The sequence below is a fragment of the Apodemus sylvaticus genome, chromosome 5, assembly GCF_947179515.1.
Source record: "Apodemus sylvaticus chromosome 5, mApoSyl1.1, whole genome shotgun sequence".
Classification (NCBI taxonomy): domain Eukaryota; kingdom Metazoa; phylum Chordata; class Mammalia; order Rodentia; family Muridae; genus Apodemus; species Apodemus sylvaticus.
Genome location: NC_067476.1, coordinates 163089753 through 163116787, shown reverse-complemented (window position 1 = coordinate 163116787; position 27035 = coordinate 163089753). Strand labels below are relative to the sequence as shown.

Sequence of the window (27035 nt, the reverse complement as noted above, 5' to 3'; positions counted from 1 at the left end):
TAGAGAGTATGTGTGCATGTGTACATGGTCTGTGTGTGTATGTATGTGTGCATGTCAGTGTATATGTATATATATGTATGTGCACATCACTGTATGTGTGTATGTGTGCAGGTCACTGTGTATGAATATGTGTGCATGTCTGTATGTATATTCACATGCACATCAGTATATGTGTACATATGTGAAGGTCAATGTATGTGTATATGTGTGCACATCACTGTATATGTATATGTGTGCACATCACTGTATGTGTATATGTGTGTACATCACTGTATGTGTATATGTATGCAGGTCAATGTATATGTATATGTGTGCATGTCTGTATTTATATACATGTACATGTCAGTGTTTGTGAACATGTGTGCACATCAGTGTATGTGTACACATGTTCAGGTCAATGTATGTGTACATGTGTGCACATCACTGTATATGTACATGTGTGGACATCACTGTATGTGTACATGTGTGCAGGCCAGTGTATGTGTATATGTGTGAATGTCAGTGTATGTCTATACATGTACATGTCAGTGTATGTGTACATGTGTGCAGGTCAATGTATGTGTGCACATGTGTATGTCAGTGTATGTATACACATGTGTATGTGCTGAGGCAGGCCTCCATCACACACGCTGCACCTCAGTTTGTTGATAGCTGCCTCTGAAATCAATCTCACAGTTAGGGAGGCTGTTCCCAGTGCAGACCTGTGAGCTGGTGGCTCTGACCGAAGAGGACAGGAACTTGTGTCTAAGGGGATGTAAGAGTCTCTGGACTTCTAGAAAAAGGCCTTAGCTGGACTTCACAGGTCATTTCTCCAAACTGTCTCTGGACCAACCGATCCTCTGCTCCAGAGCTGGGAGAGGGTCCCCACCAAATTCTCCAACTCAGTCTATACTGCTCCCCAGGAAGCTGGTTGTAGGAGAGTGCTCCCCATTGTTTTTCCCAGCCAGAGCAGTTGCCTAGTTGTAAACGTCATTAGCTGCTCAGCACCCTCAAAATGTACACGTGGCTAATTATTCCTGCAATTATCAGCTGCACCGTAATTAACTGTGTGAGTGATTTCTCATTATGCAAGTCTCTGTGAAGGCAATCCTATACCCAAGCAAAGGCTGATCTCCATTCAGAAGAGACAGAAAAGGTGTTACCTGCTGGGTATCCACATCTGAGCCCTCTGCTCTAGAAGGAGACATCTTCAAGGAAGGCCACATCTTCAGGGAGAAACTGGTCTGGGGGTTGGGTCTGAGGTGTCATTACCTAGCAGCTGATCCTGGTGGAGCCTGGTTCTCAGACTCTGAGCTCTCTCCAGTCAGGGCCTAGCCTCTGTGGGTTCATGTGGCAAGGTACCATTGTATGGCTATGAAGATATGAGCTGTTGTTGACTTGGGCCAGCAGGGAGAGTACATACGACTGTGTCACTTTGACCCAAATCCAGTTAAGGGACCCACAGTGGGAATCAGAGGCATGCCAGCAGCATGGGAGAGAGACCCAAGTGAGCCCAAGGTCCAGGATACCTTGAGTGAGTTACAGATCCCCTTGTACTTCTAGGACATGGGCTTTAGGGGACCATCCTGAAACAGATGACTGCTGGCGTGGATATGGCCTGTGCTCACCGTGAGCCTCTCAGGGAAAATGACGTTGATTCTCTCATTAGTGACAGACAGTCTGCTTTTGGGAGTGGGGTGGGGTGGAGCCTTGTCCTTTGCTTTTGGAGGACTCCGTGCTACCCAGGAAGGTGAAGTATCTCAGTGGGTCCAGTGGAGTCACCTGTCAGGTTAGGACCAGGATGCTGAGGAGGACTCTAGCTGGGAAGGCTGGGTGTGTCAAGGACCTGGAGTGGAAGAGACCCACCTGTGGCTGGAGGTGATTCCTCTATGAGAATGCGAGAGGCACATGTCCTGGCCAGGGTCTCACCCTTTTTGAGCTGTTGTCCAAGAGCCTGGCTACACTGGTCAGGTGTGGGTTGCTGTGGCTAAATGCTAGTGGAGGCCCTGCCAAGCCTCCAGCCAAAATCAGGCTTAGGACTACAGGGTATTCCCTAGAAAAAGAGACTATAGGTTGGGCACACACAGGAAGCCTGGGCCATAGCATGAGTTCACATCCAAGCAGTTTCTCTTGGGAAACCCTGGTCCAGCCCACAATCTCCATCTACCTCTGGGTGCAGCCACTGGTGGCCCATGGACAGCAGGGAACCAAGACTATGTAGACATGTCACAGACGTAGTCAAGGCAGCTCATCTGGAGGGCCTGGGACACTTGGCTTCTTCCAGGGAGGGATACCTGTTGTTTGTCTCAAAATGAGGCTTGGGAATTAATACTTGTGTCCAGGGATCCTTGTGGGGACAAAGAAACACCAAATCAGGCACATGCAGAGGCTGACCACTCAGCTCTGTGCTTTGCAGACAAACAGGTAGACAAACAGAAGAGCAAGAGAGGACAAAGACCCCCCTCAGAGTGCTGCGGGTGCCAGCTGTGGGCTAGAAGACATAGGATCGGCCCCCTCCATGACGCTCAGGTATCTGGTTCTCTAGCTAGTGCTGAGGAGGAAGAAAGGGAAGCTGAAAAGATACTGCTATCAGGTAGATCCTGACTGTTGGGACACTTGCCTCTCTGCTGGATGTGACTACACAGGGAGTTCCCACTTCCGGTGTGACGTCCACAAAGTGGACTGGATGCATGCAGGCTGGTGAGCGTAGGCGGTGTTCCGGCCTCCCGTGCTGGTGGTGTCTTTGTGTTGCTACAACGAAATGACTGGAACTAAATTCTCACCATTCTGTCTGTTGTCGGTTCCAAGATCAGGCCTGGCAGGTCGGTGTCTGGCAGGATCACTGTGTGCTTCTATGTTGGTGTCTGCTGTGTCCCTTGGTGTGACACTTTGTCCTTCTGGTAAAGGGTGTGTGATGTATGTTTGCTAAGGTCTCTGTACTGTGTGCAAACAGACCCTGGACTGGTGGCTCTAGTGGACTCTGTGGGTGTCATTTAGAGCTGGAAGCTGTCAGGAACCTCTGCTGGCTTCATCCTTGCCTGGCCACCAAGGACCATGTGCTCCTCTCTCAGTCCAGCTTCCCATGGCTGCTTCTGTGGGGCTCACCAAGGAGCCCAATGTGGATGGACTTATCTCTGTCTTTGCTTCCTTCCTTCCTTCCTTCCTTCCTTCCTTCCTTCCTTCCTTCCTTCCTTCCTTTCTCTCTCTCTCTCTCTCTCTCTCTCTCTCTCTCTCTCTCTCTCTCTCTGTGTGTGTGTGTGTCAGTTTCTAGAGTCCTTGGATGGGACTGGAGTCTGTGAGGATGGGTAGGGCATCCCCTTTCATAGAACATCATGCTGGAAAGCTCTGGAAGCTACAGAGAACAAGGCCTGGACATAGCTCCTCAAGTTACTCTCTGGAAACCAAGAGTGACAGCCCCAGCTAGCAGGAAGCTGACTGACTGGTGCTAGACCATATCCCTGCTATAGGGCATATTGGCCATCTAAGTCCTAACAGCAGGGATGTGATTGACGTGGTGTGCTAGGAAGCCTCGAATTCTAATGGCTTCTTTACATATCAGCCAGTGCTAGGGCAGGAAGGCAGGGTGACGGGTAGGCCATATGCCTAGCCCAGTCCACGCTCACCTGCCACGCGTTGTCTGTGAGAATTCTAAATGAAGGCAAGGGATATGGCTCAGTGGCAGAGCGCGTGCCTAGCATATGAGAGGCCCCGGATTTAACAACCAGCGCCGAAACCAGAACAAAGTGCTCTCTGACTAAGCAGACTTCCTTGCGTTTTCACAGGGGAGAAACATCTTTGTGGAGTACATCTAACTCTGTGTTTGATTTACCTGCCCTCAGGTCACCTGCCCACAGCCACGACTCTGTCAGATCCCTGGAATTTGTGGAAGAACATAAGCAAGCCGGAGGCCGACTATTTCAAAGGGGATTTTATTTATTCCTTTGGAGCAGCGTGCTAACGCCTGACTCCACCCCTGGACACGACAATTCCGCAAAGCCACCGTTCCCTTCGGAACCAAGACTGCCTGGCACTAAAAACACATCGAAAACATCAACTCTCTTCCCTTTTTGTTTTTGTTTTTTTTCTTTTTTTTTTTCGGTACAAAATGATACAAACGACAATACAAAATATTTGTGCTGTTGACGGTTACAAAAAAAGTCGGAACGTCTGTCTCACCGCATGGCGCCTCAGAGCTGCAGCGTGAACACATCATACTCCGGTATCTTTCCCGAAACAACCACGGTCATGCGGGCTGCTATACATTTGTCCATTTTCAAAAAAAATAAACATGCAGAAAATAAATCAGAATGGAAAACAGGAGAGGAAGGAAAAGCAAGATGCGTCCCCAGTGTAGACGGAGGTGACTTCCACTAGCCGACTAGTGTGGCAGGCAGAGCAGCTAGGTATGCGGTGTGTGTACGACCACACCCAGCACTCTGTGCACAGCGATTCTGCTGTGAGTTTTTGGTTTTGCCTTTCAGTGTGGGTGGAAATAGAGACGTCCCCATTTACCTTAGAGAGCACAGAGATGTCATCTCAACAGACCACATACTCACTATGGGGAAACTGAGGCATCTCTGAGGGCCTGACTTTTGGTCATTACTCTGACACTTGATGGCAGACCCAGCATTTTGGATGTGCTGAAAGGCATGAGAGAGAAAAGCTGCTGGCCGGGAGTCAGGTGTGACCAAGGCTGGCTATGGCCAGGTGTTCTTCCAAGCCAGTGGTATAGGTTTCTCCTTAAAGGAGCCAAACCACACCCTCTTACTGCACAGAGATGGCCACCAGCCTAGGTTGGCTGGGCCCTGCCTGCAGACACGTATCTACAAGCTACAGAAGAGAAACATTTGACACTGACTGTATGCTTGGCTAATGCTAACTTGTTGGCCTGGGAACAGAGTTCCATGATGGGTCTGGGGTGTGTGTGTGTAGAACCCTCTTTTCCTTTAGCCCTAGGGGCTGATTGGGGTGTAGGGTGAAAGGGACAAGCTGTCCAGCTTTTAGGAAATCCCATGGATGTTCCTGCAAGGGCCTGGCAGTGACAGGGGTCTTGGGGATGGGGAGAAGGAGATGGAGGCAGGAGAGACTCCTTCAGGTGACTGATGGATTTGGTACCCCCCCATCCCAGGCTTCTAAGAAAACCTTGGGATTTCAGGAGAGTTCTTGGCTACCGTGCTACCAAATATATGCACGCTTCCAAGAACCTTCTTGGGTTTTTCTAAAATCAAACCCCAGAAAACTTTTCAATTCACCAGCCCTAACCCACAGACAATCCCACCAGTAGCCAGGCCAAGCTCAGCACCAACCAGAATTGTTTGCCGATTCGAGCAATTTGCATAGGACAGCCCTCCCAAACCCCTTCATGAGCTCTGCTGTCCTAGCTGTAGGCAGGGGGACTCCCAGGAAGCTACAGAGGCCCCTATTCATCCCCCTCCTGGGACAGCTGTGTTAGGAGTAAGGGTAGACACTGCTGAGCTTGCAGCCCAAGCTCAAGTTCAGGAGTTCAGAGGTGGGGATGGGTTTGGTTTGGGAAAGAACCCTGACATCCAATGGGACATACCCATGAGCTGGGCACCCGTGAGTTCACTCAGGTCCGTCTTTGAGGCCAAAGCCGGCTGGAAAAGGGTATCTAGCCACAGGGTAAAGAAGCTAAGAGGAGACATGAATCAGAGACCTCTGGCTGGGGAGCATGCTATCTCCTGGGCACCCCCAGCCCTTTTGAAGCCCTCCTGGCCCCCCAGTAGTAGATACAGGTTAAAGATCTGGAAGAAACTTATTTTTCATCAATGCTGGGACTTCCGCGGTCTCCCCAAGAAGATTCAGACACCAAGGCCAGGATGAATCCCTTTTTTGGGGAGTGTATTGTAGCATGGGGTAAGCCAGGAAGACTTGGCACAGGGTGCCCCTTCAGTGCCTGCCTTTCTGCCCCGTCCCGGGGCTCTTTTGGGCCCAGACATGTGAATGTCCTACGTTTGTTTTCCCCTCCAGTGGAAAGGGTAGCTTTGCCATCTCCTGTAGAACCTTGTACACAGCCTATCTGCTGTCCTACAGAAGTGGTCACCCTGCTCTGTTTGTCCTGTGTCAAGTGGCCATGGTAAAGTGCCCCACCAGCTCCAGAGAACAACAGAAACATTGGTCCAAGCCAGAATATCTGTGGTCACATGGGCATAGCAAGATAATCTCACTGGCCACTTGGTAGGTCCTGACATCCACAGCAGTTCATGGCACCGGGCAGGAGCTTGGGTTAAACGGGCCCAGGGAGGCCAAGCAGCTGCCCGAGTCTGGCCAGGCTCTGCTCTCTGCCTTCTGCACAGCCTAGGGAGTGTGTTGAGAGCGTTCAGGGGTTCCGTTGAGGGGAGCTTGTGATGGCGATGGATCTCTCAGGGTCTCATCCTGAAGAGTGGAGGGCTGAGCCAGGGGTTTGCAGGATGCTGTGGCTTCTTAGACAACATACTGTCCTGGACCAAAGCAAAGAGGGACCTCGGTGGCATTGGGGACAGCAGCTGGTCCCGAGAGAGGCTTTATGGTGGTGCGAGGGTGCGGCAGTGGCCAAGCAGAGAGGTGAGCACTCCAGGAAGGCCTCCAGGGGATCACATCTGCCCCAGCTGTTTACAGTAGGTCGGGGCAGGGCACAAATGCAGGCGAAAGCTGGGTCCACACACAGTGGCTCTGCTGATGGGGTTGGGCTAGCCCAGGGTTTTTTTTTTTTGGTGCTGGAAAGCCCCATCCTCACCTAACAGCCTTGGGGAGCCCAAGGGGCTCAGGAGACCCTGGCTGTGCATAACAAAAGCTGTTGAGATTTGAACTCCATACTATTTTTTGCAAATAAGTTACCTACTTTCTTTTTCTTAATAAAAGGCTTTTTTTAAAAAAAGACACATTGTCTCCCACTCCTTGCTTGTTGCCTTCAGAAGATACCAGATGGGGCTGGGGCTGTGGGGCAGGGTATACAGAGATGGGGGCCTCGGGCTGTCTCTCCTCTTTCAGTCACTCCTGAGTTAGGGAATCTGTCATGTACCAAAAGGCACTTTTGTTTTTTGTTTGTTTGTTTGTTTGTTTTAACAGTGCTTTTGTGGTTAGAAATTCAAGTTAGGGCTGTGCCTCTGGCTCTCCCTTCGCGGTAAGTGGCTGTGGCTACCGAGATGCCGCAGTGATGGTGGGTGCCCGGTGGCCTGTGTCCATACTACAGAGCTCCACACGGGGGACAGCAGCAGGGAGGGACCTGTCGACACCAGACAGCGCTGGCACCTCCCCTCAGTTCTGCTGCTCGGCCTCCAGTGCCCTTCTCGTGTTGGCGGTGAGGTTGGTTAGTCCTCCTCGCCACCCCCATACATGTCTGCCAGCTTCTTGAACCGGGGCCCCCAGTCATTCAAGTAGTCGTAATCTTGATCCCCGGAGCTGGAGGAGTTCAGGGAGCTGACGGAGCCTGCAGTAGAACCGCTGCCCTCATAGTCAAAGACTAGCAGGGAGTCATAGGGGGGTGCGGTGGGGTCGTTGTCAGCAGCTCGAAGTCCCTGGAGATCACAGAGATGGGGGGGGGTTAGGTGTGTGTGCTGTGTCAGCCCAGCGATCTGTCAGAACAGAGGACAGACCCATGCAAATGGGTAGGATGGGAAGAGGGGGACAGGGCAGGATCTTGCATACAGTGGGCACTCAATAATCACTGCCTGTGTTTATCTGTAGGATATTTCCGGGCACCAAATAAGGACAGACACGGGCTGGGGAGATGGCTCTCCAGCAGTACCAACATGGCAGCTCACAAACACCCGTAACTCCAGTTCTAGGGGAGATGACCTCAATCTTCTGACCTCTGTGGGCATTGTACACAGATGGCACACAGACACACATGCGGGCAAAACCTTCATACCCGTAAGATAAAATATATAAATCTAAACAACAATAGCGCAGAGTGTAAGGGAAGGAAGCTCAGTCCATTGGCAGCTCCACCAGGAATAAGGCTGGGGACTGGACTGGGTTGTGTGAGCAGTCTTCTGTCCCACCAGGGGTTGGAACAGGGTTAGTCCTAGGAGAAGCTCAGGGCTAGGACTGGGGCCAGGGCTAGGGCTAATGTTAGGCCTAAGGTAGGACTTGCTGCTATTCTAGGGTTTGTTTAGCATTAGGTTTGCGTCAGGATCAATGTTAGGGCTCAAAGCTAGGCTTAGGGGTAATGCTAAGGATGGTTTGTAAAACTAGGGTTAGGGTTAGAGCCACAGCTATTCTATGCCTAGTATGAGGATAGCTATGGTTTGGGCTGGTGTTAGGGCTAGAATTGGGCTTAGGAGCAGGAGCAGGTTTGGTTTACAGCCTAGGTTCCAGGCTTCCATCTGACAAAAACAAGAAACCAAAGTCAAACTCAAACCCAAACCAAACCAAAAACAAACCCCAAATTGTCCTGTCTTGCAGTTGTTCAATTCCTACTTGAAGACTTTGTAAGAGGCAGGGGTGTGGTGTGACATGCAGCCGGCCTTTCCTGGCTCAGCTGTAAGAGACTAAGCTTCTCCGCTGTGTGAGGGCCTTGTTGCTGGGTCTTTAATGCAGCCAGCAGCTGAAAGGGCTCTGTGGGATGCTTGGGTTTCCACCTTCGTGTTGTGATGGGGACAGGGAGCAGAGGTGGCAGAGAGCTGAGACATGCAGGTCAGTTCGCTTGGGTACCAGGGCTCCAATGTGGGCTGGGAAGGCCATTCGCAGCTGCACTGGCTTAGTGTGTCCTGTTTCTCCTGAGAACAGTTCTTCCTGCTGTCACCCCATTGTAGGCATAGGGGCCCCAATGGCCCCTAATTCCCACTGAGTACCTGCTGAGAGTCTTAGGCCTCCTAAAAGTAGCTGACTCAGGCCAGTAGCTGAGCACAAGTAGCTGTGCTCAAGGCCAGAAGCAGGAGAACAGGCCTGGCCTCAAGTCCTAGTCTGAGCCACCTCTCCTCACAAGTTCTGTGTGTGTGTGTGTGTGTGTGTGTGTGTGTGTGTGTGAGCACACGCTCGCGCATGTGCATGTGTGCATGCACGTGTGTGCACATGTGTGTGTGTGCGTGTGTGTGTGTGCATGCATGCATGTGTGTGTGTGTGTGTATGTGTGCGTGCGCATGTGTACAGGATACACTTTTAAAGGAGATGCTTTTGCTCAGGTTCTCCCGAGATTCCTACCTCATTGATGAAGTCTCCAATATCTCCTGGGTGTGGCACCACAGGCCTGACCGGGTACTGGGGTTCAGCACCTACTGGCCGTTCATCCACCCGCCGCACTCCAGGGGCCTTGCTCAGCACATGCTCCATGGCTTCTGGCTGTTGCAGCTGGCTGAGGTCATAGTCCTGCGGATGGAGACAGAGTGAGTCAGGGCAACAGGAGGGTGGGGGCAGCAGGAGAGTGCTGGGAACACCTCACTCAGTTTTGTCACCTGCCTGGAGAGTGCCACTGTGCCAGTCTCCAAGCACACTGTCCTATTCTATCCCCTAGGCCTGCCTCTTCTCCATTTGCCCTGCCTGACCTCAGGGCCGCCACAGCCTCTACACCAGTCAGCTGCCCTGTGGGGGCCTGGGCCTCCTTCCTGCCCCCTGCAAGTGGCCCTGCTGCCTGCAGCCCAGCAGCCTTGTGCAGCCAGCCACCTGTACCTTTAGCAATGACAGAAAAGGGCTGGGTCCTCCTTGCTGAGGTATCTCTGTGTACTCTCCCCATCCTGGTCAGAGAGCCCCGCCCCCCACCAGGAGTGTTCAGTAGGTGGGTGTTGTTGACTCCCAGAAGATTCTGGACTGCTTCCTTTAGGGCACAGGACAGCAGTGGGTTGGGATGGTGGCTGGAAAGGGAGGATCTTGTGAGGAGGACTGATCTGGTGAGAGGATGAGGACAGTCAGCCCAGGCCTGAGCACACACGTGGGAGAGGCTGCAGTCTACCCAGATCTGTGTCTCTGGAAATGACTATGCAATACCTTTCCATAAGGAACAGGACAAGACATGCAAGGCTAAAACCCCAGTACGAGCCCCACCGAGCCTGTGGGACAATCGCTCACCTGGTCTTCCTCACCACCACCCTCCTCGTCGTACTTCAGGATGTTGTCCCTCACATCGTCCTCAGGGTCAATGAGCAGCTGCTTTGTGTGTCTCTCCTTCTCCCTCTTCCTCATCCACACAACGAACAGCAGGACCATGACTGTGAGAGGAGGAGCGACGCTGTGAGCAGTGTGTGCACACCTGGGCACGGCTGTGCATATGTGTGCATAGGCATGACTGTGTGCATGTCAAGGCATATCATGGGCATATGATGGTTAGATGCATGTGTGTTCTGTGTTCATCTACAAAGCAGGTGTATGCACATACATGTGCATGCTAAGTCCCAGCTACAGAATGGAGGTCACAGGAGGATGTCTGTGTCCTGAACTTTCCCTTCGCATTGTATTCCTCTGAGACTGGCTCTGTCACTGTACCTGGATCTTGGCTGCTCATATGTAAACTTCAGTAATCCTATCTCTGTACCTTACAGTGGGGTTACAGGTGTGTGCAGAGCTATGCCTGGGGGGGTCTTAGGATTTGAACTCAGGCCCTTATGCTTCTGCAGTAAGTGATCTTACTACTGAACCATCTCTCCAGGCCTCTGCCACGCAATTCTCTTTGTGAATATTTTATCTGCAGTTGATTGCATATACAGATGTGGAACCTGGGGTTGCAAATGGCCTTTTGGGTTAGTTTCTTCTTTATGGATGTAGTTGATGGAGCACAAATGCCATTACTTGATGGTTGGGAGGACAATAGAGACGGTGAGCTGAGAGACCGTCATTCCTCAGAACTATTTCAAGGTGAGGTTTTTGGGTCCAGAAGGCAAAGGGGAGGGTTTTAGGGTACTATGTTCTAGGCAGGAGCCATGGTGGGATGATGCCCTCAGGAGGAGATTAGGGAGGGGGCTGCCCAGAAAGAGCCTCCAGTGGTAGGCCAGGGGTGAGTGGAAGCCCCCTTGCCCACCACTCCCAGGAGCACACCAGGATAGGCGTGTGATGTGTATGCATATGTACACATTGTGTGTGTGACATATACACATGCATATGTGTGTCTCTCTGTGTGTCTGCATGTGTACATATGTGTGCATGATGTGTGTATATGCATCCTAGGAAGGAAGGCTGACTAGGGAGGGATCCCAGAGGTCCTTTAATCCAAAGGCCTTGGGTGCAAAATAAGAAATTATGTGTGGATGTGCCTCCTTTGCCACCTGCCCGGGCCACTTGTCTGAGGCATTCTGCTCATCTCTGGAGCCTCAGCTTTTGCATGGTCCTCCTGGATATGTCTCTGTTCCTGTCTGGGTTCTGAGGGCAGGAGTCCTATGAATCTAAGGCAAGGGACTCCAATTATCATGAAGGTGTCCCTCCAGGTGTGCTCCCTGCTCCCTGCAGCCTCTGCCATCTGTCCACCTTTAGACATGGAGAAGAAGGTGGCAGTCAAGCACTCCATGGCACAGGGAGGGGAGGGTGCGTGTCAACAGACAGACACCTTGTGTGGAGGGAAGGGTTGCAGGCTGTCTGAAGGGTAGCCAGTTTGATCAAGTGGTTTGATTGATTATTTCTGGGATAAGAAAGGCTGCAGCTAGCGTAGGCTCAGAGGCCAGACGACCCCTGCAAGCGACAGATAGCATTCCTTTCAACCATAGGACAAGGTGGTAGCCAAGGGACCTCTTGATGTGGCTCATGTTGTGGGCAGGGAGCTGGAGAGAGAGTGAGAAGTCCACTCTGAGCATCGAAGCAGAAACCGGAAACCTTGGGCCGCTTTCCGCCAGATTGAGTGGCCAGAGAGGCAGCTGTGCAGCTGGCATCTCATGCCACCTGAGGAGACATATGGAGGGAGATCATGGAAGAAGGGACGTGCCACACTCTCTGTTAGGGCCACAGGGACACCTGTGTACTGATCTCTGGCTTCATACTCCCTGCAGGCTGGAGAGGGAGAGTAGGTCCATTCACCCCACTGACTATGTTCCTATTCTTCATCCTTGTCCCCTGTGGCTTCAGAGGAGCACACCAGCCCCAGCTCTGCCTGAGTCACCTCCTCCCACAGTGGGACCGTTTGTGGTCCCAGAGATGTCACGCACTGAGCACGTGCCAACACTCACTTAGCAGGATCACGATGCAGGTGAGGATCGCCACGATGGCACCCGTGCCCAGGCCGGCGGCAGCCACTGCACCGACCGTGGTACAGTCTCCGTTCTCATCACACGGGCACACCTTGACCTTTATGACAGATGTGTTGGACAGCGGAGGGTTGCCAGAGTCTGTGACAATGATGGGGACGTCATACACCCCTGCTTCCAGGTACAGGATGCGCAAACTGAGCTGGGCATAGTCACCTGGAGTGAGGAACAGCAACATGCAGACAATGGACAGCTGTCCTTCCCAAGGAAGACTTCCACAGGCAAGCACTGAGAGGAAAAATCCCTCTCTCTCTCTCTCTCTCTCTCTCTCTCTCTCTCTCTCACTCACACACACATATGTACATCATATATACAATGTACACATATGCACACACAATATAATATACCATGTGGTCACACACAAACACACACATGTGCATATATATATACATCATATATACAATGTACACATATGCACACATATGTATACATGCAGACACATACATCCGCATGTATGTACATCCTGCTTGGAATGTACACATATTCCTACATATCACACCTCACAACATACCATACATATGTTCATGTACACACATCATGTACACATATGTACATATGTGGACACACACAGAGAGACATGTACATACATCATGCACACAATGTACACATATGCACACACATCATAACATACCATGCAGACACACACATATGCATACACACATCACATATCACAACATACCATACACATATATATGTGTATATATATATGTATGCACATGTATCATGCATATATATATATATATATACACACATGCAGACACACAGACATAGATATACACCCACACACACAGACACACACACAGACACACATACACACACACACATGTATGTATCTGCACATATGTGTACTGCACCCATACAATGATACACAAAGCTAAAACATCAACTATATCAGAACCAAAAGCAAGTCAGTATTTAGGATGAAGAAATGATTTCCTGGCCGGGCGGTGGTGGCATACGCCTGTAACCCCAGCACTCTGGGAGGCAGAGGCAGGCAGATTTCTGAGTTCGAGGCCAGCCTGGTCTACAGAGTGAGTTCCAGGACAGCCAGGGCTATATAGAGAAACCCTGTCTCAAAAAAACCAAATCCAAACAAACAAACAAACAAACAAACAAACAAAAGAAATGATTTCCTGAATAGAATTCTATAAAATCAATTAGAAAAAAGGAAAAACCAAAACCAAACCAAAACCAAAACCAAAAAAAAAAAACAAAAACAAAAAAAACCCAAAAACCCCAAACCAACCAACCAACCAACCAACCAACCAAAAACCAGGCTGAAGAGATGGCTCAACCATTCAGCATACTGACTGACGTCCTGAGTTCAATTCCCAGCAACCACGTGGTGGCTCACAACCATCTGTAATGGGATCTGATGCCCTCTTCTGAAGACAGCTATAGTGTACTCATATACTAAATAAATCTTTAAAAAACAAAAACAAAAAACCCCCAAACCCACCTATCCCAAAGAACAAAGGCGAAGCCATTGAACCAGATCCCAAACCTCAGAGAGCATGAGGACGTTTTCCACCAGGAGCCCAGAGGCAGAGGGCAGCAGTAGCTTTGCTTACTGAAGCAACACCCTGACGTGTTGGCAAAGGCCTGAAGAACTGGCAGCGGTGGAAGCACAAACAGGCATTACATCTCTAGGATGGTGTAAGGCTCCTAGCATTGGCCATACAGGACAGGTGCCTCCCAAGGGCTGCAGTCTCCAGGGGCCAGTCAACCTGCAATGGCTGCCAGCTAGATGGTGGAGCTAGACTCTTTCTAGAACAGGGAGACATTTGGAACAAATAAATAGCTTTGTGGTGGAGACACAGACAAACAGGGCTATATCTCCGGCCTTGTGTGTGAACCGTCTGGGAGGTGGGGACTGTCTCCCATCTCCGTAGCTACTGTTCATTGGTGACGGATCACTGGCTGGATCCTAGATCCTGGTTCTGCCTGTGGCTAGGGTACTGCTGGGTGGGCTCACCATTTAGGCGGGTGATGGTCCAGTTCTTCCTCACAGTCGTGGGGATGAAGGGTAACTCAAAGACATAGGGGCCAATGTTGGGGTCCATATCGGCATCGGCTGCGGTGATGTTAATGGCGTTGAGGCCGGGCCTCTCACAGATCTGTGCCTCCTTGGGTAACAGCTGTGGTGCGTTGTCATTGATATCGATGAGGTAGATCTGCAGGGTCCCAGTGCCGCTGGCTGGGGGGATCCCTGCGGGACAGAAAGGGGTGTGAGCACGCAGGGCCATACACAGGACAGACAGATGTGTGAAGTCCTTAGTGAGACACACATCCACACTGGAGTTGATATGACATCTGCTGTAGGAGAGAATGCCTTCTCTCCTACAAGGTGGTTCTCAGAAAGGCTGGGCGCTCATCATAGGTTGTACGGCTAACTTAAAAATTATTTTGGGGATTTGTACTTTTAGCTCTGTGTGTATGGATGGTTCGCCTGCCTGTATGTCTCTGCACCACACTTGTGCAGTGCTCACAGAGGCCAGGAGAGGGTGCTGGACCCCTGGAACTAGGGTTGCAAATAGTTGTGAGTTGCCATGTGGATACTGGCATTTGAACCCGGGTCCTCTGTTAGAGCATTTATCTATCATCTATCTATCTATCCATCCATCCATCTGTCCGTCTGTCTGTCCATCCATCCATCCATCCATCCATCCATCCATCCATCCACCCATCCATCCATCCATCCATCCATCCATCCATCCACCCATCCATCCACCCACCCATCCATCCACCCATCCATCCATCCATCCATCCATCCATCCATCCATCCATCCATCTATCCATCTCTCCAGTGCCTGTACAGCCAACTTGGTGGACCACAAGGAGCACAGGGCCTGGGGGATCCAGTTGGATAGGGTTAAGGTTTCTCAGCCTTTCACTTTCTGTGGGATCAGCTTTGCCGCCACAGGAATGCTCCCTCTTGAGGTTTCAGCTGCATCATTCTCCCAAGAACCCACCATATAGCCCTGCCTTGGGGCCTTTGCACATGATCCTTCCAAGAGCAGAACTCCTCCTCCTTTCCCTTGCTTCCCCCACTCTCCCAGCTCCTCTTGCTACTAAAATGGCCTGGGTTCTCCCCACCGCACCCCCATTCAATGGCCTGGGTTCCCCCATCCCACCACCGTCCTTGTCTTCTCTTCTCTGTTCTCTTCAAGAAAAGAACTAGAAGCCTAAGTGTTACCTCAGGTTCTCGCTGTCCACCGGAGGCTACATTTCCAGCTAGATGTGGTCCTGTGCCTAAGTCTATGCAGAGACCTCGTGTGGTGCTTCCTGGAAGTCCCCAGGAGAACACGGGTGAGCACAGCATGCTTCCTGCACTTCCTGTTTGCCAGGATGTGGTCACGATGCCTGGGGTGTCCATCCTGGACCAGGCTGTGGCATAGCTTGAACATGGTGTGAGTGGGATGGGTCTGGTTATCAAATCTCACCCTGACTTCCAGACTTTGCTTTCTTAATTTCTGAGGCTGGCTTGGAACATGCTATATAACCCAGGCTCCTTGAGATCATGATCTTCCTGTCTCAGTCTCTTGAATAACTGGATTAAGGTACATATCACGGGTCTGGGTACCCCTCCCCTCCCCTCCTCTACCTTCCCCTCCTCTTCCCATGACCCTTTTGCAGACTGGGAGTGAACTTGGCCTCACACCTGCCAGGCAAGTGCTGCATCACTGAGTTATGCCCCCGCTCTAGATCTCCTTAATGTGAGAGAAAATTCCTCTCAGTCTTGTTGACTGCTACGCCACAGCTGAAGTGACCTCTACTGAGAAAGAGGCTTTGCCAGACAGGGGCCTGGTCTCTTCTAACCTGGGCACCAGACCCTCAGTGAGTTCTGCTAGATGAGGCTTGTCTCTTTGGACTCCAGGTAGGTGCCTGGCCTTCAGTGGGCTCTGAGTGACAGGATTGCTGTGGTCAGAGCACAGAGAACATGGACTCTGGGTTACTCACAGGCCTGCCACCACTCTCAAGCGACATACCTGTCAGAGAATTAGGTTTCTCCCATTCTGCCGAGAAAAACACCGAGGCCCAGAGGGACCAGGGTTCTTCCCAAAGCAATGGAGGTCTGCTCAGAATCTCCTTTACACCCGACTAACCACCACCATCCAGAACCCATGAGAGTGCTCAGGGTGCTGGGGAGGGGGGTCTTGAAATGGGCCTCTTGGCCAAAGGTTCCCTCTGTTCTTGGACCATAGCCCTCTGAAGCCTCCTGAGAACCTGTGCTGTCTTCCTCAGGATGACCAGCATCCCTCCTGCTCCACTCCTCTGGCTGCCTGCCTGGTGCCCACCTAGTGCCCTCCCTCGCTGCCAGAGTCTCAGGGCTAGGGTAGACATGGGCCTTCTTGCTTTTCCTGGCTAGGGTGCCAGCTAACAGTGTTGGAGATCAGTTCTCTCTATCCCAGTTCATACGTGGGGAAGCTGAGAAGCTAGGAAATACAGGCTAGACTAGCCATCTGCCACTACATTGGCTGGTTCATAATTACCCTGGAGCCACAAGTGAATGAGGGACAGTTGGAACACTGGGGACACAGGCAGGTAAATGAATAAGCAGGTTGGTTAGGGGAGTAATTGAAGTTCCTGAGGTTTGCATGATAGGGAGATGCAGGATGGGGGCAATGTTAGGCATTCATGGCTGTCTGTACAGATTTCCCTCCACCCAGCCCTCCAGACCTCTCTGTGGCTCTCTGGGTGCCAATGACCTTCTCACCAGCACCCTCCCTTGCCCACAAACCCAGGACATGGGAAGCTGCTATGGGAAGCAGGGCCTCCCTGGAGGGGGACTCACCGTTGTCAGCAGCCAGGAAGGTGGCCTCGTATACATTGTTCTTGGTGTAGAGGGACTCTCGGTCCAGGACTGCGGCCGTGGTGATCTGCCCATTGGATGTGTTGATGTGCAGCCAGTTGGCAGGATCAGACAGTTTCGAGTACCTATGGACAGGAGACCAGAGGCAAGTTCAAGGCCCCAGGGCTCCTCTCCCAGCCAACATCCTCGGTGCAGCATCCTGGACCATAGCCTGGTGGCATTTCTGTCCTCCCAGAGTGCTCAGAGGCTTCATGCACCTCTGTGCCCTCCTACAGAGGGACAAGCCATAGCAGTCATGTCCCTGGGGTGGGTGGTCTTAGAAGCTGGAGGACTCCAGAGGGCTGTGCCTGCATCACCTAAATTTTGCAAGTGGGTGGGTACTCTGAGATACAGAGACATTAAGCAGCTTGCTCAAGCTGTGACCTGCCCTGACTCCACAGTCTAAACATCTTCTTTGTCAGCCTGGAGATGGTGACATTGGTCCCTGATGCCCAAGGCTATCCTATTGGGTGACTCTCTGGGGTGGGATGCTTCTAGATAAGCCAATGCTTCAGGTCTGGGCATGTCACCCCTGCCCTCCTCTCTTCTGGCTTCCTGGTGTTCAGGCTTCTTTGGGCATTTTGGGACTCTTCTGTGTGGTACACAGGAGTGGATCCTTCCTTGAGGGTCAGACAGGGCCAGGCTATGCTGAAGACTCACCTCACTGCTTGCTGCATGAACCGGTCAGGGTCCACTGCGGAAAAAGTGGTGAGTGCCGTCCCAGCGGGCACACCCTCTTCCAGGCGGATCAGTTTGTGGTTGGAGGGGAAGTAGGGGGCCTCATTGACATCGGTGACAGAGATGGTTACCCCCGCTGTGGACTGGAAGGACATCTGGATCCCGCTGGCCAGGGGTGCCTGGTTGGACACCATTACAGTCAGCATGAAGGCACGGTTCAGCTCGTAGTCCACTGCCTAGAAGAAGGGACAGGTTAACTGGGGCTTCCTACAGAGGTGGGGCTGGCCGTTCCTACTGCCCAGTCTCTTAGACCCTCCCTGCCTTGCTTTGTATGGGGGCCTGGTTTCTACTGTCCCTTCATAGCAGACTCCTGTCTCTGGCTTCTTCTGAGTTCTGGCCAATGAGAGGAGAGACGTTGGGGTAAAGGGTCTCTTACTAGTAGCCCTACTCCCGGATAAGGCAGAAACTGGGTTTCTTGGGGGCATCGATCTTTCTGCCTTAGCTTCCCGGGTGTTGTGGTTACAGGTATGTTGTCTCCATGCCTGGCTTCATGGATTCTCAAGAATTCCTTGATTACTGTGTGGGCAGGCACAAGTGAGCTGAGGGTCTCGAGAGTCATTGCAGTCACAGGAAGCTCAGGAGATACAAGTGAGGGCTGAGAGTAATGGTGTCCAAAGGTTGATTTGGGTTGGGGGAGGGGCATGATGGGTCCATGAGTAACAGCACCTGCCGCCATGCCTGATGATGAGTTTGATCCCCAGAGTCCCCAAGGTCGGAGGAGACCACCAGCCCCTGCAAGCCTTCCTCTTACCGCCTCCTGCGTGAGTAGCACACACCTCCCCTGACCCCCAACTAAACCAAGTAAAAGTTAGTTTCTGCTGGGCACAGTGGTACACGCCTGCAACCCCAGCAGTCAGGAGACCGAGACAGGAAGAAGTCTGCAAGCTTGAGGTCAGCCTGGAATACACAGGAATTTGGGTCATCTCAAAAGCCCAAACCAAACCAAGCCGAACAGCAATGTTCAAGCATTTACTTGTTCAACATTTACTTGAACTTGTTAGATTTTACGTTCCCAGTGAGAGACTTAAAGTAATAGAAATGCAGTTCTGGGGGCAGAAGGAAAATGTCTATCCCTGGGTTAGAGTCCCACGGTGGGGCCAGTTTCTTCCAGTGACTCTTGTCTCATATATGTCCACTCTGGAGAGGGGTGTGTGGGGTTCTGTCCCTCTTCAGAGCCAGCTGTGGCTTCCTGCTTCTAACTGCTTCTGCCTCTGTCTCTGTCTTTGCACCTTAATCTACGTGTTAGTTTTAGGTAGACACAAGCTAGAGTCCTTTTAGGAAAGACTCAGTTGACGAAATGCTGCCACCAGGTTGGGCTGTGGTGCTCCTTCCTCATTGGTGAATGATGTGGGAGGGCCCAGTTCTCTGTGGGCGGGGCCACCCGGGGCAGGTGTTAGAAATAAGGCAGCTGAGCAAGCAATGGGGGTGAGCATGGTTCCTCCACCGCCTCCGCATCAGCACCGTCTCCAGGTTCTTATCCTGACTTCCCTCCATCATAGATTATGCTTGGGATGTGTTAAGGTGAAATTTGTTTGTTTTAGATTTATTTATTTATTTTCTGTATATGAATGCTCTATCTGAATGTATACCTGCATGCCAGAAGAGGGCATCAGATCCCATTACAGATGGTTGTGAGCCACCATGTTGCTGGGAATTGAACTCAAGACCTCTGGAAGAAGAGCAGCCAGTGCTTTTAACCACAGAGCCTTCTCTCCAGCCCTGTTTTTTTTTGTTTTTGTTTTTTGTTTTTTGTTTTGTTTTGTTTTGCTTTGTTTTTTGTTTTTTGTTGTTTTTGTTTTTAGATTTATTTATTTATTATATCTGAGTACATTGTAGCTGTCTTCAGACACTCAAGAAGAGGACATCAGATTTCATTATGGATGGTTGTGGGCCACCATGTGGTTTCCAGGATTTGAACTCAGGATCTTCAGAAGAGCAGTCAGTGCTCTTAACTGCTGAGTCATCTCTCCAGCCCCACCAGCCTTGTATTTAATCACAACCACAGAAACCCTAACTAAGACACCCCCTGACCTTTTTGCTCCCTTTCTCAAAGGCTTTTGAGGCTGCACTGGGCTGACACAGACTCACCTCAAACTTTAAGAACTTTAATACTGTTATATCTGCAAAGACCCTGCTGCCTTCTGGTCACAGGTTCTAAAGGCAGGTATGGGGGTCCTGGGGGGGGGAGCTGGTACTGTCGGTGTTTCCAGGACCCTGATGTTGAGAAGAGCAACTGGTCGTAATGTAGGCAAGTGCTAGCCAATGGGAGGCTGAGAGCGGTCCTCACGAGAACGAACTGGGACCCTGAGTTACCATCAACAGACGGATGGTGCAGAACTCAGTGTCCCATCCTTCAGCTTGGGAGGCTCAGGCTGGCACGGCCTGAGTCCATAGGCCAGGCCTTGATGACCATACGCAAGACAGCCACATATCACCGCCCTCCAGCCTCTCCCCGAAGGACCTTCCTGGCTAGTTTCCTCAAGGGAAGCTCGAGAGAACAGGCCTAGGGCACTCCCTCAGATGCCGCCAGATCCCAGTGTGGGAACATCCATAACCAACTAACTCAGCTTCTCTGATAGGACAGAGGTATAGAGCATGTGATGCCTGACCATTACTGGGGAATTCCCATCCGAGATCCCATGACTCCCTGTTCCTTACTGTGGGCCTGCCTGGGTCTCTGTTTGGGGGAAGAGCTTTCCTGGCGGAGCCAGCTTCTCACTTCTGTCTGTGTTCCACCTTCAGATGCCAACCCCCGTGCTGGGTCTGACCCCCGAGTCTATGGCTAAGTAGATCAGAACCCAGCCTACTTCTGGATTTTGTAATCACCTGCCCCTGGTGCCCAGTGCTGCCACTATGTGAAGTATTATCTGTGCATGGAAAGGAATTATATACTAGGTAATCATCACTGCACAGAGGCACTGAATCTAGAAGGCTCTAGGAGGCATGGGGCAGAGATGTTGCTGGCTCCTTGATGGTGACTTTGGTGAGTGCTCCCTCACCCAAGCCTGGTCTTTATGCTTGTTTGAAGTATAAGTGGATATACAGTTCCCTAAGCTCTGAGCATGATCTCACTTCTCCATGGCACATGACAACGCCCAGCTGTCACTGGGTGTGGAGCATGGCTGGGCTGTGCGTCTGCCTCCTTAGGCCCCAGGTATGACTGGTGAGTCTGACTGCACATGCAGGGAATGAGCTGATCTCTCCCTTGCTCTACCTCTGCCCAGTTTGTATTTCTGGACACTGTACAGGTGCATTTTTATAGGTGGGGCCTGTGCCCACAGGGTCACCTGGCTGGACCCAGAACCACATGAGCTGCAAGTCTCTCAAAGCACCCAGGGCAGAGCAACTTGCACCCTTTCCTTGAAAGGTCTCACGGAGGCTTCTAGAGCAGAAATTGTGAACCTCCCCCAAGCCTAGTCTTGGCTCCTATGTATTTAACCTCCAGGTGTCACCAAGCTCCCAGAACTGGTACCATACTGTGGCAAGGTCTTCCTCTTGCAGAACCAGTGGCTGCCAATGCCAGGTCCCCCCTGGAGGCCTCAGGCAGAAGCCAGGCCAGTTTGCTTTAACAGGCTGCTCTCTAAAACTGTGGAGGGAAACGGTCTCTCCGTGCTTATTGGCTCATGTCCTTGTGGGACACAGAATCACATTATATATGATACACTAAAAAATCTTGTCATTAGTCCTTCCAGAAAGACCATGGCCAATAAAATCCACAGGCAGGAAAGATAAAAGGCACCTATAATGTGGAAGCCAACAAAAAATTTGCTCTGACAGTTTCAATTAGGGTGCTGGACATACTTTCTAAGGTGCCCTCCTCAATGACCCTTGGGCTCAAAGAGTGAGGCTTAAGTGCACCTTGGAGAGGGAGGCCCTAGCATCAAGCTGGAGAGGAGGGCCACAGCACATCCTCCTGCACTGTACAAGGTGTGTGCATAGTCGCATGAGAAGGGGGTCTTGTTCACAGGAAAATGCCAGCATGGACATGAAGCCCAGAATCTTTCCTTTCCTGGTGGACAATGGTTGGTGAGAGGTGGAGTCAGGAGGATCAGGAGTTTGAGGCCAGCCTCAACAGCACAAATCTGAGGCCAGCCTGAGTTATGAGAGACAACCTTGTGGAGGTTGTCTCCAAATGGCTTGGTCCTCAGCCCTAGGTAGCCAGCCGGTAGACATTCCTGTTCTTGGACCAGGGGATATGCAGGCAGCAGTCACCTACCTTTACCACGGTGACCATTCCCTCATTGGTCATGGGGTCTGTGCGGACACTGAAGTGCCCAGAGGGGTCCCCACTTATGATTCGGTAGACGGCATTCCAGTTGGGTGAGTGGGGCTGGTCTCGGTCCATCACCGTGAGGTTGGCCACTACTGTTTCTATTCGGTTTTCGGGGACCTCTCCTGCAAACTGCAGAGTGTAAGAAAGAATATTAGGACCTCATATGAGCCTGGGGAGCCAGACTCTGTGCCAACACTGGCAAGGACCAGGGTCTCTGCTCTCAGTGGGTGTCCTAGGTGGATGGGGGCAACTGCTCTTCACTGCGGAGACAGCTGGGGGATAGTCCTGGCTTCTCCAGCATCTGCTCCCATCTGCAAACATCTACCCAGGACAATCTCCTCCATGCAGCAAGCTCTTGTCCTATGCTCACGCTTTTCTCATGTGCACAGAGGTTCGCTGGCAAGTAGCGAGGAGGGAAATGTGATGGAGAGTGGGAGGAGCAGGAGTCTAGGAGGAGCAGCTGCAAGAGGCTTCTGAGAGAGGCTTGCCCTGGCTCCTCCCACCATCTAGTCACTGCCCCAGGTGGCTTGGGACCAGCCACTGTGGCCAGTGACCACACAGAGGTGCTAACCTCTCTAATGTTAAGGCACAGTGAGGTTGCAGTGTGCACCCACAAAGGCCCCATGGGCTCACTTGGAGTGCAGGAGGGGGTGTCTGCCTTAGGAATCCAAGTGCCCCCTGCTGACTGTGGCCCACTGCTGGGGTTGGCTTCTAGGTTCTGTGCTCAGCAGCTCTGAGTCCACATGCTCTGCTGTCCTGAAATTCACTTCAGAGCAAGATAAAAAATTGTCATGTCAATTCAGGATCAGATGGGAACCCACTGTGTGTATTCTAAAGGATGTCCCCATGGTGCCCTCAGTGCCATGATGCCCCCATGCTATGGTGCCCTCAGTGCCATGGTGCTCTCAGTGCCATGGTGCCCCCAGTGCCATGGTGCTCTCAGTGCCATGGTGCCCTCAGTGCCATGGTGCCCCCAGTGCCATGGTGCTCTCAGTGCCATGGTGCCCTCAGTGCTATGGTGTCCTCAGTGCCATGGTGCTCTCAGTGCCATGGTGCCCTCAGTGCCATGGTGCCCTCAGTGCCATGGTGTCCTCAGTGCCATGGTGCCCTCAGTGCCATGGTGTCCTCAGTGCCATGGTGCCCTCAGTGCCATGGTGTCCTCAGTGCCATGGTGTCCTCAGTGCCATGGTGCCCCAGTGCTGTTCTGGATCCTTCCTCTTCCAGCCTTTCACTGGAACGATGGGTGGAAGCGAAGGGTAGCTATAAAGTAGCGCCTTCCTTTGAGTTTCAAGCCACATTCAGTCTAGTTAACTTGGAGCCAAGAGGCTGAGGCTGCAGAAGGTTCCCCCAGGAAGTACTAGGAAGCGAGTTCAAGAGAAGTAAGTGGGGCGCAGCTGGTTTCCAGAGAATTCTAGGAGATGAAACCTACTTTCAAACCTTCTGCCATTGAGCACAGAGGGGCACAGGCAGTCCCAGAGAGAACAATAGGCCTGAGCTCACCCAGAGTGAACACACATGTCCCATGTCTGGCTTCCTTACTTGGCTCCTGGGTTCCTCTGTGTGGCTGGGTGAGACTGTCATTGCTGGTCACCTCCACAGTGAGAGTCTCTTCTCCTGACACCAACATTCCACATCAGCAATAGGGTTACCATAGTGTCTGCACCTCATGACATGGGGAACTTTCCTTGGAGGGAGATCACAGGTACTTGGGGGGCAGTGTTGCAGGCAGAACCATGTCACCCAAATTCATGTGTTGAGGCTCTTAGCCCCACCCAGCATCTCAGCCTGTAACCGTGTCTCAAGAGGTGTCAGCATGATGTTGGGGGTTGTCCTAACCCAGCCCGTGTGGCATCCTTGTGAAGAATAGTCTCCAGTGGCACACACATTGAAGGCGTATTAGTTATTTTCCCTACTGCTGTGGCTAAATCCCTAACAAAAGCAATGTAAGGAAGGAAGAGTTATTTTGGATCCCAGTTTGAAGGTTCAAGCCATCATGGCTGGTAAGTCGTGGAGGTTGCTGGTCCCCCTGCATCTGCAGTCAGGAAGCATTGGGAAGATGGCTGCTGGCACACTGTAGTCTCCAGTTCAGCATCGATGGTACTGCCCACAAAAAAAGGTGGCTTTTTTTTCTCAGATCCCAGTGGGAACTCCCTTATAAACATATCCAGATCTCTAAATCCAGGACTTCTCAGATCCTAGGAGAGATGTTTTCTTGTAGACCAGATTTCCAGTGTCTATTTAGTCTGAGAGTTTTTTTTTTCCAGATCTTCAGGAATGTCCAGATTCCCTCACATGCTCTCTGAAGGCTGGCTTCTCTAGCCATAACAGTAAAACAAATTCTGCTGTGCTCTATTCAGAAACCAGAAGCCTAGGTCCTAGACTCTGAATACTCTTGGAGTCTGGTTCCTTCCACCATAGATAGACTGTTTCATTAATGTAACATCTTTGTTACAATACATGTGTAACAATAGTTACAAATGTAACTATTCATACATATGTGAGCCTGAGGCTGTCAAGTTGCAGACATCTAGGTGAGCACCCAGGCTTGGCCGACTCCATGAGTAATAACACTTGGGAACTGGTGTTATGGTGGGCCAGCAGCTAGTTAGTGGGTAGCCAGGATGACACAGGGTGCCCTGGTTTTCTTCCTTCTTCCAATCCAGCGCCTTCACCTTCACACACTGCTTGGCCAGGCGGGGGTTCAGGGACCCAAAAGAGCATAAAATGCTTCTTTGGACACAGACCTTGAAGTCTTGGTTCCAGGCTGAGGGGTAACTTGTTGCTGTGGGTCCCATTCCTGGGTACCTTTTCCTGTGAGCTACCTGGTCTCTGCCTTCTCACCAGGTCTCCTGCTGGGCAGGGCCTGGGTCTGGTTCACTGTATTCTGGCCTGTCTGTGGGGTCCTTCAGAGGCACTGGAAGCCTCTGCTGTCTGACGGTGGACCCTGAGGGAGGGTTGAGGGAGTAGAGGTGATGCTGGGTGGTTAGGGATGGGCTTAACCCTGTGGTCATCACCTCAGAGCATGAAGAACTAGCCCCCAATTAATGATATATGGCTGTGTGCCTGAGTGTAATTAAAAGTACAGAGTCTATTCCAATTTTAAGATGCTAAATTTTTAAATTTTAAGTTCTAGGAACTTGTGCTGGATCAAAAGCTCTCTCTCCTCCCGGGTTTCCACACTTAGTTGAAAAGTTGAGAACTCAGGACTTTTAGAGGCTGGCCATGGTGCTTGCTGCTAGGATGAGAGGCTGGCAGATGCCACAGTGCCCCATCTAGCTAGACTCATGGACGGTTCCCAGGTTAGCCCAGTTCTAATCCCACAGTTGAGTAGCCGTCTCAGGCAGGTAGGTTACTCAGAGGACAGCATATGCTATACTCTTGGTTATTGGGGTAGATGTTTCTAGAAGAACCCCCAAACCTTGGAGGCAACAGGTACAGATTCTTGGCTCTAAAGTTCAGTGGACTTCTGCTAATGGGGAAATAATTGCTACCTGTTCTGGTTTGGGTAAGAGTTTTCCAAAGTCCCAGGTGTTGAAGACCTGGTCTCTAGCCTGTGCAGTATTAGGGGCACAGTTGAATCTAGGGTAGGTATGGGTTAGCGGGAGGGAGTCAGGTCAGTGGGTAGGGTTGTGCCCCTGAGGGGACTGTGGAGACCCTGATCTCTTCTTGTCTGTCTTTACTTCTGGTGACTAAGTGAGCAGTGTCTTCCTCATGCTCCCCACTGTGATTTGCAGCCTGAACCCACATAGGTTCCCTGTGACCATGGATGGGACCCTCTGAAAATGTGAACCAAAACAGGAGTTTCCTCTTTGTGTACCAATGACATCATTGTCATGGCAACAGAGAGCCAATACCATGTATGTTCACAGCCTGGCCGAGTGCTCTCCAGAGGGTCACTGTCCTGCTATATGCTGTCCTGTGTCTAGCTAGGAGGTGACCTATTTGGGAACACCATGACCTAACCATCTTTCAATCAGTTAACTGGGTGTCACTCACTCCTATGAGGGGACAGATCATGTTGTATAGGCAAAGAGCAAACATCACTGTAGTCATATTGCATAGGCTGGGCCTGAATGATTCAACCCATTTTTTTCCCTGTGGAGGGACAGTGTGGAAAGCTTTGGTGATTGCTTTCACCTCTAACTGCTAAAGGTCTGGGCTTAGGACTGTCTGGTGTCTGCAGGTTAAGCCTGTGCTTATTGTTAAGGTGTAAGTGTCTTAGAACTAGCTATGCTCCCATCTTGGCATTGATCACATACAAATGTAAAATATGGACAAGATTTCTGGGCTCACAGAGGTCTGGACATCAGCCAGGTCACACAGCAAAAAGAATAGCTAAGGGTGGCTATGTGTGGGCAGGGCAAGGCTTAGAGAAAGGCCACACACAGATGCTGGGTCTCAGGGCTCCTCTGTGCCCATCGGGGTCCGTGCACAGGGGTAGATTGTATTCTCCCTCGACAAGCATGATCTGAAGTTGTTTTCCACCCCAGGAGGTCCTGCTGATGGCAGGATGGCCCTGGATGAGTTATGGGCTCTGGCCTCCAGGGGGCACTGCAGCTGCACAAGAGCAAGAAGAAAATAATTTTTAATTAACACTTGGGAATAGGATTCGGAGCTGGCAAATCCCTGCATTGCTTTAGCTTTGCCTGATTATTCTTAATTAAGCTCCACAAAAATAGCCCGTGTGTGTTGTGTGGCCAACCTGCCTGTAGCACTCCCACTCTGAAGCAAAGACAGTATCCCTGGGTGCTTGCTTGCCACTAATCTAGATGGTGTCCTGGCAAGGGCCACCAGGAGCCCGAGTATGAACAAATGTCTGTGGAGATGGTACTGAAGAGGAGGTGTGTGCTTGATATGGAGAAGTGTTTCATACACACGAGGCTTCAGATTGCCACTGGCTCGTCCCTCCCTGCCCTCTGCATCCCAGGGAAACAGGGGTTTCCTTCATGGGTTGCACAGAGGCAGGGCCAACTCCTGGATCAAGCTCCACACCATTATAGCCCACATCTAAGCCCCAGCGTGACCCGCCAGC

At 51.3% G+C, this 27035-nt stretch overlaps 1 protein-coding gene across 1 annotated transcript in view; it reads right to left on the bottom strand.

Moving 5' to 3' along the window:
- Positions 1 to 3892: 3892 nt before the first annotated feature.
- Cdh4 (cadherin 4) overlaps positions 3893 to 27035 on the bottom strand; it is a 478659-nt gene continuing 455516 nt past the window's right edge. The window contains exons 9-16 of the mRNA XM_052184496.1: positions 21947 to 22132; positions 17653 to 17906; positions 16936 to 17078; positions 14116 to 14349; positions 12063 to 12296; positions 9982 to 10121; positions 9121 to 9285; positions 3893 to 7493 (exon numbers count right to left, since the gene is read on the bottom strand). Coding sequence (XP_052040456.1) covers positions 7287 to 7493; positions 9121 to 9285; positions 9982 to 10121; positions 12063 to 12296; positions 14116 to 14349; positions 16936 to 17078; positions 17653 to 17906; positions 21947 to 22132 — 1563 coding nt within the window. The 3' untranslated portion in view covers positions 3893 to 7286. The remainder of the gene's footprint in view (positions 7494 to 9120; positions 9286 to 9981; positions 10122 to 12062; positions 12297 to 14115; positions 14350 to 16935; positions 17079 to 17652; positions 17907 to 21946; positions 22133 to 27035) is intronic.